The sequence below is a fragment of the Acomys russatus genome, chromosome 25 (genome assembly GCF_903995435.1).
Source record: "Acomys russatus chromosome 25, mAcoRus1.1, whole genome shotgun sequence".
NCBI classification, from domain to species: domain Eukaryota; kingdom Metazoa; phylum Chordata; class Mammalia; order Rodentia; family Muridae; genus Acomys; species Acomys russatus.
In genome coordinates, this window is record NC_067161.1 from 41,254,537 (window position 1) to 41,274,005 (window position 19,469).

The 19,469-nt window shown below is 47.8% G+C and overlaps 2 protein-coding genes across 5 annotated transcripts in view; one reads left to right on the forward strand and one right to left on the reverse strand.

Moving 5' to 3' along the window:
- Tom1l2 (target of myb1 like 2 membrane trafficking protein) overlaps positions 1-9,245 on the reverse strand; it is a 121,860-nt gene extending 112,615 nt beyond the window's left edge. For 2 of the 4 annotated variants that reach the window (XM_051168194.1, XM_051168198.1), the window contains exon 1: positions 9,106-9,245. In XM_051168194.1, the coding sequence (XP_051024151.1) occupies positions 9,106-9,157 (52 nt within the window). In that variant the 5' untranslated portion in view covers positions 9,158-9,245. The remainder of the gene's footprint in view (positions 1-9,105) is intronic. The other 2 variants (XM_051168196.1, XM_051168197.1) reach the window with 2 other exon arrangements.
- Positions 9,246-9,771: 526 nt separating this feature from the next.
- Positions 9,772-19,469, forward strand: part of Drc3 (dynein regulatory complex subunit 3) — a 47,382-nt gene continuing 37,684 nt past the window's right edge. Inside the window, 2 exon segments of the mRNA XM_051167284.1 lie at positions 9,772-9,960; positions 15,059-15,250. Coding sequence (XP_051023241.1) covers positions 15,091-15,250 — 160 coding nt within the window. The 5' untranslated portion in view covers positions 9,772-9,960; positions 15,059-15,090.

Sequence of the window (19,469 nt, forward strand, 5' to 3'; positions counted from 1 at the left end):
AGCCCAGGAGATGGTCTTTCAGATTTGTGGTGACGCTCCCCACAAAAATGAGCACCAGAGCCACTGTACATTTGTTTAGAATGTTTAAATGGACGCTAAAGAATAGTTCAGGCATGTAAGGACCTAAGCCTGATCCCCAACACTCACATGAAAGTACACGAGAGCCAGCCTTCAGCCCCAGCACTTGGGAGGCAGGGAAGGACAGATCCACATAGTGAGTTCTAAGCCTGCCAGAGCTACACAGTGAAACACTGGCTAAAAAAACCAAAAAGGAGCACTAGGAAAGCAAAACAGGACGATCCTTGGGGGGCTCACTGGCCAGCCATCATAGCCTCATTTGTGAGCTTCAAACCAATAAGAGACTTTGCCAGTTCCTGGGGATGACTCCTGAAGCTGTCCTCTGGTCTCCACACACAAACACATGCATAAAAATGGTGTTACATTCATATAAATTCTGTTACACACCTCTTACCAAAATGCTTTAAAGAGACAAATGACTGGACACAGGTGCTTCACAGAACAGTGAGTCCAAAAGATGCATGAGACTAACTAGGCTGCAGTAACACAGTGTTCTCCTCCTCCTGCCAGTAGCCGCATGAGAGCTGGAAGGCAGAATCACGCCACCAACACGAGGAGGCTCGCGGAGGGCTGCTTGAAGAAAGAGGGGTAGCAAGCTTGATGTTCAGATGGAAAATATCAAAGAGAATCTTTTGTCAGGAGAAAGAAACACTGACTAGGGGCCAGGTCAGAAACTAGCCTGTTTCTAAACACAGCAAGGGCCAGAGAGAGTTCTCAATGGGTAAAGGCATTTGCACACAGGCCTGGATCCCACAAGATGACAGAGAGAAATGATTCCCAAGCATTGTCATCTGCCCTCTACCTGAGCACTGTGGCATGCACATAACCATACTCATATATAAGATAAATTTTAAAAACTTAAACCAAATTAAGGGGCGCGGGGGTAGAGAAGAGGCTCAGCAGTCAAGATCACTTACTAGTCTTCCAGAGGACCTGGGTTTGCGTCCCAGCACCTACTCAGCAGCTCACAACCATCTGTAACTCCAGTTCCAGGGGATCTGATGACTCCTCTGGTCTCCCTGGACACTGGATGCATGTGGTGCACAGACACAAATGCAAGCAAAACACGCCCCCCATACACACACGCATAAAAATAAATAATAAGAGCTGGGTGTGGTGGCGCACGCCTTTAATCCCAGCACTCGGGAGGCAGAGGCAGGCAGATCACTGTGAGTTCGAGGCCAGCCTGGTCTACAAAGTGAGTCCAGGATGGCCAAGGCTACACAGAGAAACCCTGTCTCGAAAAAGCCAAATAATAATAAATAAATAAATAAATAAATAAAAATAAATAATAAAATCTAAAAAGAGAAAAAACCAAGTTGGCCCAGCCCCGAAAACTTGAATGCCATAATATCCTTCCAGACTACTGGGTCAGTCAAAATATTCTGGCTGCTTTATCTGTAGGCCAAGAGCAACATCCCTCATACGATACTCCTCAGAGCAGTGTGCTTATCCCTCATTATCAGCATTCTCCCTGAGAATCCCAAATCTAAAGTCAGAAAATACATAACTAGGTACAGGGAGATTACACAGGAACATGCTAAGAGGCTAGAGGATGTTGCTTTCCAGAGAATAAAACAAAGACAAAAATAGGGGAAAAAAATCTCAAGGAATTTTTAAGGAAGTTTGTGACAGAAATTTTATTCTCTTTTTAAATTTTTCTGTTTTTCCTGTTTTCTTTGTGGTTGTCACTGATTTTTTTTGTTTGTTTGTTTTTGCTTTTTGAGACAGGGTTTCTCTGTATAGCCTTGGCTGTCCTAGACTCATTTTGTAGACCAGGCTGGCCTCAAACTCACAGTGATCTGCCTGCCTCTGTCTCCCGAGTGCTGGGGTTAAAGGCGTGTGCCACCACGCCCAGCTGTCACTGATTGTTTTTAAAAGCAGTTACATGAGAATGTGAACTATCCCAGGTCGTGGCACTCCCAGAGGCCCTGCTCTTGCACATGTTAAACAGTAACATGTGCAACAGGAGCGGCTGAGCCCCATGTGTTTTTCCAGTCTGGTGTTCTATAACCTTTCCGGGCAAGAGGGATAAATCTTCTCAGAGCCCCAGATGTTGCCCCAGTCCTCCACTGACCTGCCCTTTTCATCTCTAAGGAAGGTTCATGGGAGTGCCCCTATCCCTGACCTTGGAGCAAGAGTCACAGTCTGTAGCTAGTTTCTTAGTAGGACCCAGCTTTTCACTCTGCACAGGTGGGGCTTTGATACTAAGAGAGAATGGTGTCTCTGGAACTTTCCAGGGCAATCCAATGCAACTCCCCGAGGCAGGACGCTGGGGTCAGACTCTAGCTAGCTCCTTCACCAATAGCCACCTGACCCTAAGTAGGTTAACACATCTTTGTGCTGCCTTGATGATTCCCATCTGCAAACCAGAGACAATAACAGTATCTCTTTACACCACTGCGGCAAAGATTAAATGACTTTAAGGTGCAAGAAGCCATTTATACATCTAGCTACTCTTGTTAATATTTCCTCTCCTTTATTCTCTTACTTCCTTAACCTGTCCAATCTTCCCCAATCACTTTCCGCCTTTCTGTCTTATGTGTTCTAGGTACCTGCCCAAGGTCTTTGTTTGACTGAACAACCTGGTAAATGCTTAGCTAGACATGTACAGGTGAGCAATAAAAAGCCACTGAATGTCTTAGGACATGAGTTAGAAATAATCACCCTTTAGAAATGGTCCCCAAAACGCCATATTTAGTGTTTGAAGATTTTTTTTTTTCCAAGTTCAAAAGCCGTCAAGAATCCCATCTATAGCAATGGTTCTCAAAGTGTACCGGCAGCAGCATGGCTAGGGGAGCTGATTAGAAATGAAAAGTTCTGGAGCCTGCCTCAGAAGCTCTGAGTGGGGCCCAGCATTCCAGCTTAGCAGGCCTTCCGGGTTCGGATGCTGATGAATTATGCATTCTGAGCCCAAAAGTGACATTCGGGGGAGTGCCAAGTGAGCACTGACCAGTAAAGGATTCCAAGCTTCATTTGCCGCTGGCCTCCACAAATAACTTAGCTTCCCAGAGCCTAAATGTGTTTAGGTCAAACAGAAAGGGTAAGACTCAAACAATTCTTTCAGGGTAGAAAGAATGGGTGAAGGATTCCGAGGCTTCGATGATATTCTATGCACAGAGCCTGCATACGTTGTTGTTTGGGAATTTCCAGTTCCACAGTGAGACCCTGTGAGTTCCTTTCGGTCTCCTTCTGTGTCTCACACAGTTGTAAGGACGAAAGAAAATGATAAAGCCAAGGGCTTTGCACAACTGCCAACTGTTACAACACTCAGAGGGATAACTAATTATTCTTGATATAAATAGCCAGGCTAGAGTTCATCGTCTCCCATTCATAGGACACTGGGAAGACTACACATCCGACACCACCCAGGCTCCAAACACAAACGCTGTGACTGATTATCTGCCTCCTGTCTGTGGCTGAATTACTTTAGAGAGAGAGAGACAGAGACAGAGACAGAGAGAGACTGACTTTGAATTTAAATGAATAGGTGAAAACATTTCTAGCCAATGCAAGGAAAATGAAAGGCATCTGCAAGACACCATGGACCTGACCTGGGAACACCTGATACATGGCGTTCAACTTCATCCATCCCTAAGTAGTAGAAGCTTGACATTAACACAGTCAGCCCTTGAATTTGTTTAACTGAACCAAACAGCACCACATTAGAAGTCTGTAATAATTTCTCCACCAGCCACTCCAGCCCAGTGCATGTTTACTGAGGATGTTTTCTCTCCTAAAAGCTCCTTGGTGGTAGCTTTTAAATATTTGCATATCCACAGTTGCCTAGCACTCATAAGGCACTGGGTCCAAGCATAACCCCACAAATATCTGTATTCCCGAGGCCTGGGACCTTACAGGTACTCAGAAATAACCAAGATACTTAGGTATGAGGCATGTGTACCTAACAGTAACTACCTTATGGGAGGGAAAATAAAGTCTAGAAACTAAAGTTGAAGCCAATTAAGTAAAGTCAATTTAGCACTGCCTTTAATCCTGATACAGGGGGAAAAAGTCTCGTCTTTGATGTTGCCCACCCTGCCTACCACACTCCCCACAGCCACCTCTCTCCTCTACTCAGTCTGGTGATCAGATAAACCCGTGTCCTCTCCCCTCTCCCGGCTCATTCAGTTGTCCCCAAGGCCCACCACACTGTCCTCTTGGCCTGCAGAGTACCTTAGACTCAGAGAGCACACCCACCCCTGTCCTCCACCCTCTTTTGACATCTTCTGAACCTCTACATCTAGTCACCAGTGCAGGTGGTGTTGGTTTTCTCACAAGCTACACCCCAGGACGAGACCCTGACTCTCTTACCTACAGGCAACAGCCATTTCGCTCCTCAGAGCCTCAGTCTTCTCATCCCTAAAGTGGGAAGGACAACTTATCGCCAAACAGCTGGAAGGGTCAAATGATCCCTGGACAACTGATTTTAGCTACTGTCTTAAATATCTATTTATTTCATTTATATATCTGTTTTATTTTATGTGCATGTGTGTGCACCTGAGTGCGTGTATGAGCACCACAATCATGCAGGAGCCCATGGGAATCAGAGGATGATGTTGGGTCCCATGGAATTAGAGTTATAGGTGATTGGGAACCACCATGTGGGCATCTGATCCTTGGTCATCTTCGAAAACAGTAAGCCGGGTGGGGTGGCGCACGCCTTTAATCCAAGAACTCAGGAGGCAGAGGCAGGTGGATCTCTGTGAGTTCGAGGCCAGCCTGGTCTACAAAGTGAATCTAGGACAGCTAAAGCTACACAGAAAAACCCTGTTTCAAAAAAAGAAAAGAAAAGAAAGAAAAAACAATAGGTGCTCTTAACCTCTGAGCCATCTCTCCAGCCCTGTAGCTGCTATTACAGTTTAAGAGATTTATCTATTTATCATTTTTATGTGTAGGGATGTTTTGCCTGCACATATGTCTATATATCACATGTATGCTTGCTGACAGTCCCCAGAGCCAGAAGTCTCAGAGTTCTTGAGACTGGAATTAACAGATGGTTGTGAGCTGCCATGTGGGTGCTGGAAATCAAACCTGGGTCCTCGGGAAAGGCAGCCAGTGCTTTTAATTGCTGAACCATCTCTCCGGTCCCTTAGCTGCTGTTTTAAGCATAAGCCTTGTGGTTGCTATTTCTGTATACCCGCTCCTCATGCTCAGAGCATACTTTTTGTTGCTGATGATGGTTTCTTGGGATAGTGTCTCATGTAACCCATGACTGCCTCAAACTCTCCATGAAGCTAAGGCTGGCCTTGAACTCCTGATCCTGCTGGCTCCACCTCCTCCTGGGATTACAAACATGCACCACCACTCCCAGAATAAGAACATACTTTTTAAAAAGCACAATAGCAAGCAGGGTGTGGTGGAGCACACCTTTAATCCCAGCACTCAGGGAAGCAGAGGCAGGCGGATAGCTGTGAATTTGTCCAGCCTGTTCTACAAAACAAGTCCAGGACAGCCAAGGCTACACAGAGAAACTCTTTCTAGAAAAACAAAACAAACATAGAAACAACAACAACAAAACCTTACCAGCCGGGGATGATGGTACATGCCTTTAATCCCAGCACTCGGGAGGCAGAGGCAGGTAGATCGCTGTGAGTTTAAGGCCAGCCTGGTCTACAAAGTGAGTCCAGGACAGCCAAGGCTATACAGAGAAACCTTGTCTCCAAAAGCAAAAAACAAACACACAAACAACAACAACAAAAAACCTTACCAAGAATCACCTTTACTCTTTGCCACAACACTACAGAATAGCTATTAAAAATTCAATCTGTCGAGCTGGGCGTGGTGGCGCACGCCTTTAATCCCAGCACTCGGGAGGCAGAGGCAGGCGGATCGCTGTGAGTTCGAGGCCAGCCTGGTCTACAATGTAAGTCCAGGATGGCCAAGGCTACACAGAGAAACCCTGTCTCAAAAAAAAAAAAAAAAAATTCAATCTGTCAATGTATCATTTTTACAAACTAAAATGACTAAGGCCTAGTGCTGACTGCTGGCTGCCTAGCAACAGGGATCTTCATCATCTTCATGATCAGATTTCTTTTTCTTACTATTTTACTTAGTTGTGTATGTGCATTTGCCTGTACAGATGATTATATACCATGCACTTGCCACAAAGGCAAAAAAACAAAACAGTGTCAGACCCCCTGTAACTCCAGCTATAGATGGCCATGAGCTGCCATGTGGATACTGGGAGCTGAACTTGTGACCTCTGCAAGAACAACAAGTGCTCTTAATAAGAACCATCTGTCCAGCCCCTCAAATGTCTTTTCTAAGCAATAGTGGAGCTAAGGACTGGGAGGGTATTTTCCAGTTACATCACATAGCCTCTCTGATAGAAAACCTATCCTGACTCAATTATTCTACTGTGGACGGAAAGATGGCCCAAGTCACTGAGTCTCTAGAATGTTCCATATAAGATGCACCAAGTGCTGGTCAACACCATCCCCTTCAAATCAAGTACTCTGAACACAAGTGTCTCCCCACTCTTCCCTCCTTTTCTCTCGGCAGACAGTCACTCCCAGGCTCAGAAGGCTTTTGAAGTGACACAGCCAAGTCATTCAACTCGGGTCACATTTAACACATTTACTTCCTTATGTCCAGTCAAACACCTCTCCATCCCTTATTTCTCCTTTCTCCGTTCTTCCCTTTATACTCCCCCCAGCTTCCCTCCTCTAACCATCAAAGACTGTCAAGTTCACTGCCTTGAACTCAACCCTGGGTTGAGAAGTGAGTTTGGGCCGCAGTGAAAGAACACTTGAATATAAGGGCAAAACAGAAAAGGAAGTGAGGGAGAGGAAAGGAGAGTGAGACTCTAGAGACAGTCAGGGCTGGAGAGACGACTCAGTGGTTAAGAGCACCGCTGCTCAATCCTGAGAGCTGGAGCCTGGATCCCAGCACACAGACCAGCCAGACCACAAACGCCTGTGAAGCCAGCGGTGGTGACACATGCCTTTAATCCCAGCACTCGGGAGGCAGAGGCAGGCGGATCGCTCTGAGTTCGAGGCCAGCCTGGTCTACAAAGTGAATCCAGGACAGGCAGGCTACACAGAGAAACCCTGTCTTAAAAAACAGAGGCTGGAGAAATGACTCAGTGGTTAAAAGCACTGGTGCTCTTCCAGAGGACCGAGGTTTGGTTCCCAGCACTCACATGGCAGCTCACAACTGTCTGTAATTCCAGTTTCAGGGGGTATTAAAACCTCTTCTGGCCTCTGCGGGCACAAGGAATGCAAGTGGCATATTGACATACATGAGGACAAAACAAATACATAAAATTGAAATTTTATATATATGAGAGAGAAAGGGAAGGAGGGAGGGAGACAGAGACAGAGAGACAGAGACTCAGGTGAGCATCAGAAAACAAACTGTCATAAAAATGGGAAAAGACTTTCAGGTCCCAGTATCCATGATCACTTATAAAAAAACACTGTATCAAAAGTTTTTTAAAATGCCAATTGACCAACAGAAGAAGTGTCAATAAACCCACTGGCTCCTCTAAAGACAGAAAAGCAGGCTAAAATTCATATGCAAAGTAGAAAATAAAATAAGCAAATCTCTGCTGCCTGAACTGGTCAAAGCCATAAGGGCAGTACAGATCCTAGTTCATAAAAGATAATTCCAACCAGCCCTCAGCCCAAGCTTTTAATTTTTAAAAATTTTATGTATGTGGGTGTTTTATTTGCCCGTCTGTCTGTGCACCATTTACATGCCACGTATATAAAAGATGCCGGAAGAGGACAACCAACACCTGGAACTGAAGTTACAGGCAGTTGAGAGCCACTCTCCAGGTGCTGGGAATTGAACCTTGGGAGGCAGAGGCTTAACCCTGGAGCCAGCTCTCCAGCCCCAAGACCCAGCTTTAAAAGAAAATAGTCGGCATTCTTGACTGATCGGCTGGCATAAGCACCTGCCTTGGGTGAAAGGTCAAACTGCTTGTTTATTACTTATTACTTGCAGCTGGAGATCAAATCGGGTGGTGTGGTGGTGGTTGGGGGTGGTGGTGTGTGTGTGTGTGTCTGTGTGTGTGTCTGTGTGTAAGCACGCTAATGCTGTACCACTGAACTATGCCCCAGTCCGCAAGTGGCTTTTTCAGTAAGGAAAAGTCTCAGTGGCCACATTATTATGCCTTTGCCTGTGCTTTTCCTTATGCAGCATGGTGCCCACTTCTAGCTCCTTATAGTATCTATACAACTGCTTACCATAATATATCGGGAGAGCAAGAGTCAATGTAAGGAGACACTGAACAGCAAGCAACAAGAAAGATTACAAACTTTCGAACTTTTGCAGTCCCACCACATCTTATTTCAAAGCAGCTCGCATAACAGACAAGCGAACGCCGAAACACGAGGGCACAAGGTCAAGAGGGGAGTCCCTGGGACAGTCACTGGAGTTCAAGTTTCCAAGTTTCCAGTGGCGTACTTATCAAAAAGCAGCCAAGGCCTCCCTTCCTTCCTAGGAGGCTCTGCAGCCATGAAACCCCCCTGCCAAGACAGCCATCTTCCCGGAGCGCCTCCCCCATGCCAGTCCCTCCTACAAGCCTTGGCTGGGTTGCACCTCAAATTAGAAGTCGTGCAGCATGGGACATTTTCTGGGAAGGTGCCCAGCCTCAGAGCCATTGGTACCAATGAGCAGGGACAAGGATGGAGGAAGTAACATGCCACAAAGGCTCTAGGAGACAGAGGCCCTGGGAGCAGATGCTCGCAGTAACATCTCCCAACGCGCAAGGGTAAGAAGACCAGCATGGACACTACTTCTGGGGAGAGACTTGAAAGGCTGGACCCTGACGGGCAGGGAGGCAGGGGACCTGGTTCAAGTCCAAGTTGCACCCCCGGGTAGGGTGAGGTGGCACCAGCGTCAAGCAGAGGCCTCGTGACAATGATGCCCAGTCCACCTTTGGCATGACATCGCTTATTGGCAGAGGCCCAAGCTGCACGTGAGGTGGTATATCGGCGCGGGGATGGAGGCCCTTGGACCTCACCAGCCCGGCCAGCCGCTCTGTGGCTCACTCAACGCCTGCCCGACGCGCGGCCTTACCGAGACACTGCCCTACAGGGGTGCTGAATGGATTCCCCAGCAGGAACTCCATCTCGGCGGGCCTCGTTCCGGCCCGGACGCCTGTGTGCTGCGGGGCTCTGCTGACCGCGCCGCGCTCTGCCCTGACTGACACTTGCCCCCGCCCCACCCTCGGGAACGCCGAGCGCAGGTCGCCCTCTGGGTGCTTCTCTATTGGACAGCGTCTAACCCAGCCCGCCTCCGATTGGACGGCACGCCACTCTCAGCGAAGTCCCACCCACCCCGCGGCGTCCGATTGGGCATCAAAGCAAGCTAAGTCACCGGGGTCCCCCGTCAACCGTAGCGGCACAGCCCCCTTCGGACCCGCCTCCAAACGAGGGGCCGTTCTTTTTGATTCATTAGTATGTTGGTCAGTCTAGAGAATCTTTACTATCATTGAATAAAAGGTGTGTCGATCACTTAAGTAGGCGGGCAGAAAGGAAACGTTACTAGAAGTTGCAGCTCACTGACGGTGCTGATTGGAGACACGTTTGTTTTCTTCAAGTCTGGTTGGTGAGAGAAATGTGGTCACGTGACACATCAACTTTCACCCAGGATATTTATTGCCTGACTTCCCCTTAGCAACCAAGTGGCGGAGCTTGGTTCCCCAGCAACCAAGCGAAGCGTCTACTGCAAGGAGAGGTAAGAGGCAGGAGTCTATTGCCTGACTCAAGTCTGTCCTGTAACTCTTCTCTGAGGCCATTTTACACTTGGACTGAGACTTAATCAGGCCCTTCAAGAAGAAAATTGCATTTGGATTCTTCAGCCAGCAAAAGCAAGTAGGAAGGGGGGTCCATCTGCCTTTTTCCTGCCTTGATCCGTTTCACAGAAAGAGAGGTACCCCATCCACTGACAACTCCTTCTAGAATTTGGCTTTTATATCCATCCTCTTGATGTGCAATACGTTATTACGTTCGGTGCTGCGTGAAGTGTTTGGGGTGAGAATACAGATACTAGGGTTCTTGCCCCTGCCCAACCCTCAGTTTCCCTATCTGGGAAGTGAGGGCACTAAGATACTCTTCCTTTTTTTAGTAGCTCCCAGAGCTGATGTGTAATTTAATAAGTTGTGTGCACTGAGAGTAAAACAAGCACTCAGCAGTTGCTTTTATTCTCATCATTTTGTGGCCCGTGGGGTCTATATAGTATTTCAGGTCCAATTGACGCAGGGTGTTGTTTCCCAGGCAAGCCTGGGCTATTTCCCAGTGAAGAGGCTACCTGGTTGACTTATATATAAAACTTTCTGCTGGTTTTCCACGTCCTATCTCTGGTCTTCACCAAGGACACTATCATCAGGCAAGTCAACTGGGCCCACATTTGGACCCAGGGGACGATTCTTTGGGCCTAGGCCTAGGAAAAACCCGTCATAAACACGAGATGTGGCAGTGGTTGTTCCTAGTGTGCTGCTTATGGCAGAGTCAGGGTTAGGAAAATGGGTTCTGCGTTAGACAAGAGGTCAAGCCTTGTGGTAAATCTGCACATTGGTCAGTCTGGGAAAGCCTTACTGTTACAAAGATCCCAACTATGTGCCTTTGTAGCTCTGCACACCCACTAACTTGCCAATGCTTGTAGGTAAATATTGGGACAATTTATTTAATTCAAGTCTGAAACAGAAATTAGGCCACACTCTTCTTTCAAGGTTGGTTATAGAGGGCTGCTGTAATCTTGTAGCTCTTTCCCTCTCTTTTCCTCCTTACAGGTATGAGCAGGCCTTGCTCCTTCTAATACCTGGGCCAAGACAAACTTGAATTACAACTGTATTCTCTTGTCTAGGCCTTCCACCATGCCAGGGGTCATATAGACCAGGTCAGGCCAGGTCACAAAGTATGAAACTAAAAGCCACCACTGCTCTTCCCCACATTAAAAAAAAAAAAAAAAAAAAAAAAAAAAAGAAGAAGAAGAAGAAGAAAGAAAGAAAGAAAAGAAAACCTTTATCAGTCAGAAGCTAATGGAACTGGAAGGTCTGTCTTTCTCTTCTGGGCGCCCACCCACTGATGCCGTCTCCTCTAGGGCTCTCCCACTTCAGGGCTCCTCATTGCTGTTCATGAACTTTTAACTCTCCTAGCAAAGTTCTTCTGGAGGGCAATTTATTTCAGCTTCCATTTCAATGAAACTCTCCCCACTACCCTTCTTTCTAACATCTGTGGCAGCCAATCAGTTGCCTGGGGCATAGCCTTCCAAACTAGATTCTGTCTCAAACGGGGAAGAGTTAGTCCTGCACAGAAACTAAGTTCCTGGAGATGTCCCAGTCCCCCATATTGCAACTACTCTGGTCACTTCTTTTAGCTTACTTTTGTTGTTGTTGTTGTTACAGTCTCTCTCTGTGTAGCTCTAGCTGGTATGGAACATACTATGTAGACCATGCTGGCCTCAAACTCATAGAGATCTGCCTCTCAAGTGCTGGGGTTAAAGGCATGCGCCACCATGCCTGACAACATGACTCCTTCTGTAATTCTTGCCACAACCACTATAATGAGATTTTTTTTTTTAAACTAAATTTTGATCCATCCCTGCCTTATAAACCCTAGGAGCAGCCGGGCATGTAGCACACACCTTTAACCCCAGCACTCGGGAGGCAGAGGCAGGTGATCTCTGAGTTCAAGGCCGGCCTAGTCTACAAAGTGAGTCCAGGACAGCCAAGGCTACACAGAGAAACCCTGCCTTGAAAAAACAAAACAAAACAAAACAAAAACAAATAAGCAAACAACAACAAACAAAAACCAAAACAAACAAACAAAAAACCTAGGAGCTTCCCAGCCACCATAGGATAGAAATGCAAAGCAGACCCTTTCTGTTTGTTTGCCTGCTTGCTTTGTTTTTGTTTTTTGAAACAGGATTTCTCTGTGTAGCCTTGGCTGCCCTGGCACTCACTCTGTAGACCAGGCCTTTCTAGTTTCTTTTTGGTTTTTTGAGACAGGGTTTCTCTGTACAGCTTTGGTTGGTCTAGACTCTTTGTAGACCAGGCTGGCCTTGAACTCACAGCGATCCACTTGCCTCTGCTTCCTGAGTGCTGAGATTAAAGGCATGCGCCACCACGCCTGGCCTCCTTTCTACATTCTTTCTTGGGATCTTCACTGTGCTATTCTCTCTCCATGCTTTTTCTTCAAATTGTATCTTCCATGGCCAGGCCAACTGTCCCTACCATGTGCTTTTATAGTTCCCCACACCCACTAGTTTGTTTGCTTGGTTTTTGTTTTGGTTTAGTTTTTTGGTTTTCGAGACAGTTTCTCTGTATAACAAGCCCTGACTGTCCTGGACTCTCTTTGTAGACCAGGCTGGCCTCCAACTCACAGAGATCTTCCTGCTTCTGCCTCCAGAGTGCTGGGATTACAGGCGTGCGCCACCAGGTCTGGCTTTTTAACTAACTTGTTTGTAAGTAAATATTGGTATGATGATTAAATTCATGGCTGAAACAGAAGCCCTGTCTGGCTCATTCATAGCATGTAGTAGTTATTCAGTATGGATATGTAGAGTAAATAGAAGAGCAACAGGAAAAAAACAAAGATTTAAGCTGGTAAAGTTGTTTTGCCAAAGATACACAATCAGAATCAAAGTCCTTCCCTGGGTGTGAACGTTTAGCAAAGTTCCTACACCAAGCCTACACTGCACGGAACCCGCTGAGCTTGCCTGAAAGCTGGCTTGACCTGTCACAGTTAATGGGCTTTGATGAAACAGAGGTCAGAGTTTTGACACCAGCATTGAGTCATTTCCCACAGCACACCACCTTTAAAAAAAAAAAAAAGAAAGAAAGAAAAGAAAATCTCCAAGTACTTTCCAGATAACATCTGGCAAATGAGACACATTAAAATTTCCCCAGAGGTAAATCTGAGGTTGGTGGTAAATTATGAGAACCCTTAAGGAAAACTGTTTAGGAAGACTAGGAAGTTGGGGAGCACAAGAGCTGTCCAGGGAGGTTGACTCGGCCAGTCACCTGAGAAGGAAGAGTCAGACTAGAAAGAGTAAGCTGACAAGGCTGAGGTTGTGAAGAAAGTGGGGCACAGATGGAGAAAGGGCAGGGACCATGGGAGATACTGATGCAGACTAAGCCCAGATAAGGCACCAATGGCAGGCCAAGAAAGCACTCCATCCGGCCAGGTTTGGTAGCACATGCTTTTGATCCCAGCACTCGGGAGGCAGAGGCAGGTGGATCTCTGTGAGTTGGAGGCCAGCCTGGTCTACAGAGCGAATTCCAGGACAGCCATGGCTACACAGAGAAACCTTCTCTTGAAAAACCTAAAAAGGAAAAAAAAGAAAGCACTCCATCCAAGTATAGCTGGTGAGCCAGTGAGATCATTGCAATTACTTACAAGAGGATGAGTGACTTAAAGCCAGCCTCATCACTGAAAAGCCAGCCCCAGCATGGATGACAAATCGTGACAGTTGCATCCTAGAGCTCTAAGCCTAACTTACAGCCCCACCCATCAAAGATAGTCTTTCTTACTCAGTAATTGTTTACTCCCTAATAAGCTCTTTTGTTGTTTGTTTCTAGACTTTTTGTTTTGTTTTGTTTTGTTTTGTTTTGTCCTGGAACTCACTATGTAGACTAGGCTGGTCTCAAACTCACAGAGATCCTCCTGCCTCTGCCCCTCTCTGCCCCTCTGCCAGCCCCTGCCCCTCTCTGCCCTTCTGTCTGCCTCTGCCTCTGCCTCCCTCCCTAGTGCTCCAATTAAAGGTATGTGCCACCATGCCCAGCCTTATGGAAACTCTTAAGTAGCCATCTAGTATTGTAACTTTGTGAGCTTCTTGAGTGTTATGAGTCACTCTCCATCCAGGAAGGAATGTTTTAATTCAGAGGAAATAGTTACACAACATGGGGTTGGGGAGTGGAAGGGAAGCACACGAGAGCTATTGACATCAGAATCTGATCAGGGATAGTAAGAGAATAGAACGTGAATACTTATATATAGATGGTACCAGAGAAAGGAAGGAGGCAATCACAAGTCAGGTAGAAGGGAGTCAGACTGTCAGGAATCATGGCAGAGCAGTCGTAGGTTGCTCTGGCCCTGCAGAATAGAAGGCATAGGGCATTGGCACCTGAAGTCAAGATGGGGAGAACCAGAGGTTCAGGAGACCAGTGGTCAAAGGTAGAAGGGAAGAAGGGAGGAGAGCAGTAAGTGGGAACAGAGGGGAGAAGACAGAATTCCAGCAGACTGACAGGAGCACACAGCCCTGCCTTTGCAGAGCAGTCAAGTATAATTAACCCAACACACAGACCCTGCCGCCAACCACAGTGCCTCAGCAGATCCCTTTGGGCCATTAGCCACTGAACCTGATTTAGCTTAAGTAACAGAGAAATTAATATAAGAAGTCCACAATTGGAAAAGGGGGACAAACATGTATAGGGCCTGGGCTTAGGGAAACCGGCAAGTAAACAACCTGCTGTGTGTATCCTGCTCTCTACCTAACGTGTGCCTGGCGAGCACCAGCTACATAGTCCTCCCCAGTCAAGCAGCTAGCTCATATGCTCACTCTCATTCTGACATCTCAAGGGAGAACATGAATGGCCACCTTGGGTCAGTGTGTCTTCCATGCATGACTGTCTCCCTGGAGATGAGGTACTCCCAGAAGGGCCACTGCAGGCCGGCACTTCCAAGAATCGCTGTCAGTGGTTTGTTCTAAGAGACCTAGGTAACCACAGAAACAGAAGCTGAGAGACTAGCCACAGGATCATAACCTTGAGAGGACCTGAGAACCACATGGCCATAGGCTGTGTGGGCGTTAGCCCTGTGGGCCCAGGTAGACACCCAGCTGTGGTTGTGAGGTCAAGCAGTGAACCCCTGATGAGGACTCAGGTGGCTGCTGGGAAGGCCTGGGGAAGCCTTCCAACCATGCATTTGCCCGCAAAGAACAGCAGGCAAGGGATGGGAGTCGGCAGCCAGTAGCCTGGCAGGCCACCACACCAAGACAGACACAGCCTGATTCTGTTCTTAAACCAAAGGAACCGAGGAGGAATCCAATTTCTCAGAGAAGATGAGCCGGCCATATGACTCAATGGAGCCCAAAGTGATGGATGACGACATGCTCAAGGCAGCCGTTGCGAGGCAGGGGCCCCAGGAAGAGGCTGGGCAGCTCGCCAAGCAAGAGGGCATCCTCTTCAAAGATGTGCTCTCCCTGCAGCTGGACTTCCAAAGTATGTATCCTGGATGCCCATGACGTGGCCTGGGTGGAAGAGGGCCCCCTTATTTCAGTCCCCCCAATTCCACAAAGAGTCAGGAGTCAGTGCACACAGGTGTGAGAGCCCACCAGGCGCGGGAACAGGGGCATGCTGTATAAGCTTCGCCCCGTAGCTCTATCATTAGTCCACAATCCTCCTGATTCTAAATAAGAACAGAAAGGGGAAAAAACCTGATGGTATTGCTCTACTCCCAGAGACCATGCTTTCTCCACTACATGACACCACACTGACACAGAATGGGCTCCTTCATAGGGAATGAAGTCCTTGGAATGGAGGGGTCTCTGGTGGACAGGACCAAGGAGACCCCACATTGCTGGAGCCAGGGTAGGAGTTCAGGAGAAAGAGGTGAAGCCAGCACTGGAGGGAGTGACTTCAGGGCTAGGGCATCCAAAGAGGAAGGGCAGGAAGAGCCCTGAGACAGGGAGGCACCTTGGGTGTGATGGGGATGCCCAATAGAAGCCATGGCTCAGGATAGGCAGGGACTTACTGTCTCAATGTCCCCATCTGTGAGACAGAAAGAAGCTCCTGTCACATTTTTTCTGGCAGGAAAGAAAAGTAAAACATGTACACAGTGCTTAGATTATTCTGGAAAGTCGGTGTCACCCAGCAAGCCAGGACAGAGGTGTGAGAAGAAGGAGAGAGCTTAGCTTGGTACATATCTCAGTACTTGGGAGGCAGAAGCAGTAAGACCTCCAGTCCAAGGCCTGCCTGGACTACGTAGTGAGACCTTAGCTAAAAAAATCTAAGGAGTGAGTAGGAAGTAGTTGAAGAGATAGCTCATTGGTTAAGAGCACTGGCTGCTCTTCCAGAAGACCCAGGTTCAATTCCCAGCTCACAACTCTGTAACTTCAGTCCCAGGGGTCCGATGCCCTCTTCTGGCCTCCACAGGCACTGCACACATGTAGTAGTACATAGACAAAAGAACAGGCGAAACGCCCATGCATATAAAATAAAAATAAAGGCTGTCCATATGAATGAAGGAGCCGAGGACATACATCAGTGGTAGAAGGCTTATGGTGTACAAGACTCTTAACTGAATCCCAGAGCTGCCAAAAAGAGGAACAGAAGAAAGGAGGAGCAGGTGGGTGTAGGAACCAGGCCCCACTGGGCTGCCTGCCTGTCTTGCTGTTTCATGTCCTGTTTCTAGCAGCTTCCATGTCTGTGTTTATCTTGGTTAGCTAGTCATGTTTACTGCTCTGAGAACGCACCCCTCCCTTCCTCGAGACTTTTCCTCCTGTGTACAATCACCTCCTGAGGGATTTCACCTGGGAGGGGGATTCCTGTTTTGCTGCCTATAAGAAGGCTCTTTGGACTCTGAAGGAGACGAGAATAATAAACCGCTGCCGCGGCTGTGGCTGCGGCTGCAGCTGCAGCTGCAGCTGCTGCTCTCTTAGCATGAAGGACCCGCTGTGTATGTGTGTGTTTGTGTGTGTGTGTGTGCGCGCGCGCGCGCGTGCGCGCGTGTAAGTTAAATCCTCAGTACCTCGCCCTCGACTCGGTACCTCGGTGGTGCGGGCACCACAGGTGGGGCATCTTGAGCCCTCTGTTTTCTGAGTAGATGAGGTCTCAGAGAGTGACCTGCTGTTTTAGGCCCCAGCTGCCTAGGCATTTGGTCAACCACAAAAGATGCAGGGCTCCATACCAAGCACTGGAGACCTGGTCGTGTGTAAGTCCACAGGCTTCCCTGGGTATGGCCTCGGGGAGTGATCCAGAGCGGCAGCTTCCCTGAGAGGAGGAATGGCTCTGCCACTTCCTTCCCACCCACCCCCACCACCAAATGGGCATCCTGCCAGTAGGAACAAGTGCCTAAGAGATGCCAGATGCTGTTCCAGGCATTCCGATTCAGCACCATCCAAAAGACAAAGAGCCTTACCTTTATGGAGTTGATGTGAGGGAGACAAATAAGACAGAATATTAGATTGTTACTGACAGTATGTGCTGTGAGGAAAAATAAAGCAAAGAACTGAGAAAAAGGAAATTGGAGTTGGGTGCAGTATTTTCTGCAGTGGCCAGAGCCTTGCCAAGAAGGTGAGAGTTAAATGCTTAGAGGAGCCAGGTGTGGTGGCACACGCCTTTAATCCCAGCACTCAGGAGGCAGAGAGGCAGATCAATATGAGATTGAGGGCAGCCTGGTCTGAAGTGAGTCCAAGACTGCCAAGGCTACACAGAGAAACCCTGTCTCAAAAAAAAAAAAAAAAGCCTAGAGGAGATGAGGAAGGGAACCATGTGTGTGGAGATCTGGGGAGCAGGGCGGGTGTGAGGGGGGTGTGTTATGTGAGATACAGAGAGCAACCATGAAAGGCTGTGAGTAGGCCAGAGCCAGCCTGAAAAGATCTGCTGAGGAAGCCGGTATGGGGACATGGGGACAGGCCAGGGAGGTCATATTGTCAGCAGGTGCTTGCCTTGGACAATGAAATGTATTTGGCTTTCATAGTGAGTTGGGATCTACAAGCGTCCTGAGTAGAAACAGGAAAAGGTGGGACTTGAGTTCTTAAAGCACCCTGCTGGCTACGTGCAGGGCACCAGGAAAGCAGGAAGTAACAGGGCTTCTACTGTGACCCAGGGAACAGTGATGCTGGCCTTGCCAAAGTGGTGGTCACAGAAGTGGACTTGGTGGCTGTATGAAAGATTAAACCAGCTTGGTGGGAAGTTCATTTGGAGCTAAGGCTCAGATAAATCGTTGTTCACTGGCATATTTTGGCCTTCCACATCATCTGTTGTTGCCTAAGGAAAAGCTAGGTCCAGGTGTGCTGGAGCCACCTACCCAAAGTGGCTCAGCTGGAAGCCACCTTAGCCAAGGATGAATCAGAGCTGGGTTTCAGCCTTTCAGACAGCAGGGCCACAGTAGGTGCCAGGAAAATCCAAACCAGAAATAGGCAGCTAGGAGCCTTGGGCAGAACTGAGCACCACCCCAGAAACAGAGACAAAACCAATTTGGGAAATCTGGCAGCAAACAGAGACCTAAACAACAGATCCTTATGCTGCCTGGCCTGAGGACATGGAGGAGATTAAGTACCATTCCAGCCCAGGGGGAAAGCAATGGTAGATCACAGGGTCCAGCTCCCCTACAGCCTGTGAGGGCGGCCAAGCACCCACACACACTGGATCTCAGAACCTGACCAACAGGCCCTGTCTCTTGCATAGGAGAATTTTGTTTTGTTCTGGGGACTGAAGCTAGGGCCTTGGCATACCACACAGGTGTTCTGCCACTGACCTACATCCTCCAGGCTTGTAGAGGCCAGCAGGTGGCGCTGGTCTCCTGGAACTGGAGTTCCAAGTTCCAGGTGGTTGTAAAGCACCACGTGGCTGCTGGGAACAAAACCTGGGTCACCTGCAAGAGCAACAGGTGCTCTTAGCCAGAGTTGCACCGCCACCACCACCACCACACCCAACGCGCGTTCTCTTCACTTCTCACTTTGAAGCAGGCTTCCCCTAAGCTGGGTGGCACTGGACTTGCTAGCCGCCTGGCATGGCCTCGCCTGTAGCACTAGTCTCAGCGTGATCTCACTACATGTCCCAGGCTAGACTAGCAGTCCTCCCGCTCCAGCCTCCTGATGCAGGTGTGCACCCCCATGCCAGGCCTTAGTAGTCACTGAAAATACTCTCACATCTTTACTGTATCCTATATATAGTATAGTATAAATGTGTGTATGGTATACATACTATACCTAGTACATATGTGTGTTATATATAGTTTAGAAGCATATATATATATTATGTGTGCATATACCATATACGTGTGTGTGTGTGTGTATATAATATACACATATATACTATATATATGTATGCACATATGTTTAGACGCATATGTTAGGTCCTACTGCAGGGTGTGGCTGGCGCGGCTGCCCTCTACCTAGGGGCGGGGCTTCCCCTCTCCCAGACATTCACTATACAAACCAGATATTTTGGTTCCAGGGTCTCTTCTCTCTCTCCCTTTTCCCCCAAACCTCCCCACCGTCTCCCCGCCAGCCCCCAACACACACTCCCCCTTCCCCTCCCTGTCCTGTGCCGCTTCTAATAACCCTGCATTTATATATTATAGTTCATTCTGTTTATTTAATCAATCATCTATATATATAGTATGTGTATATGCATTGTATATAATGTATGTATGTATGTGTGTGTATGTATGTATGTATGTGTGTGTATGTATGTATGTATGTGTGTGTGTGTG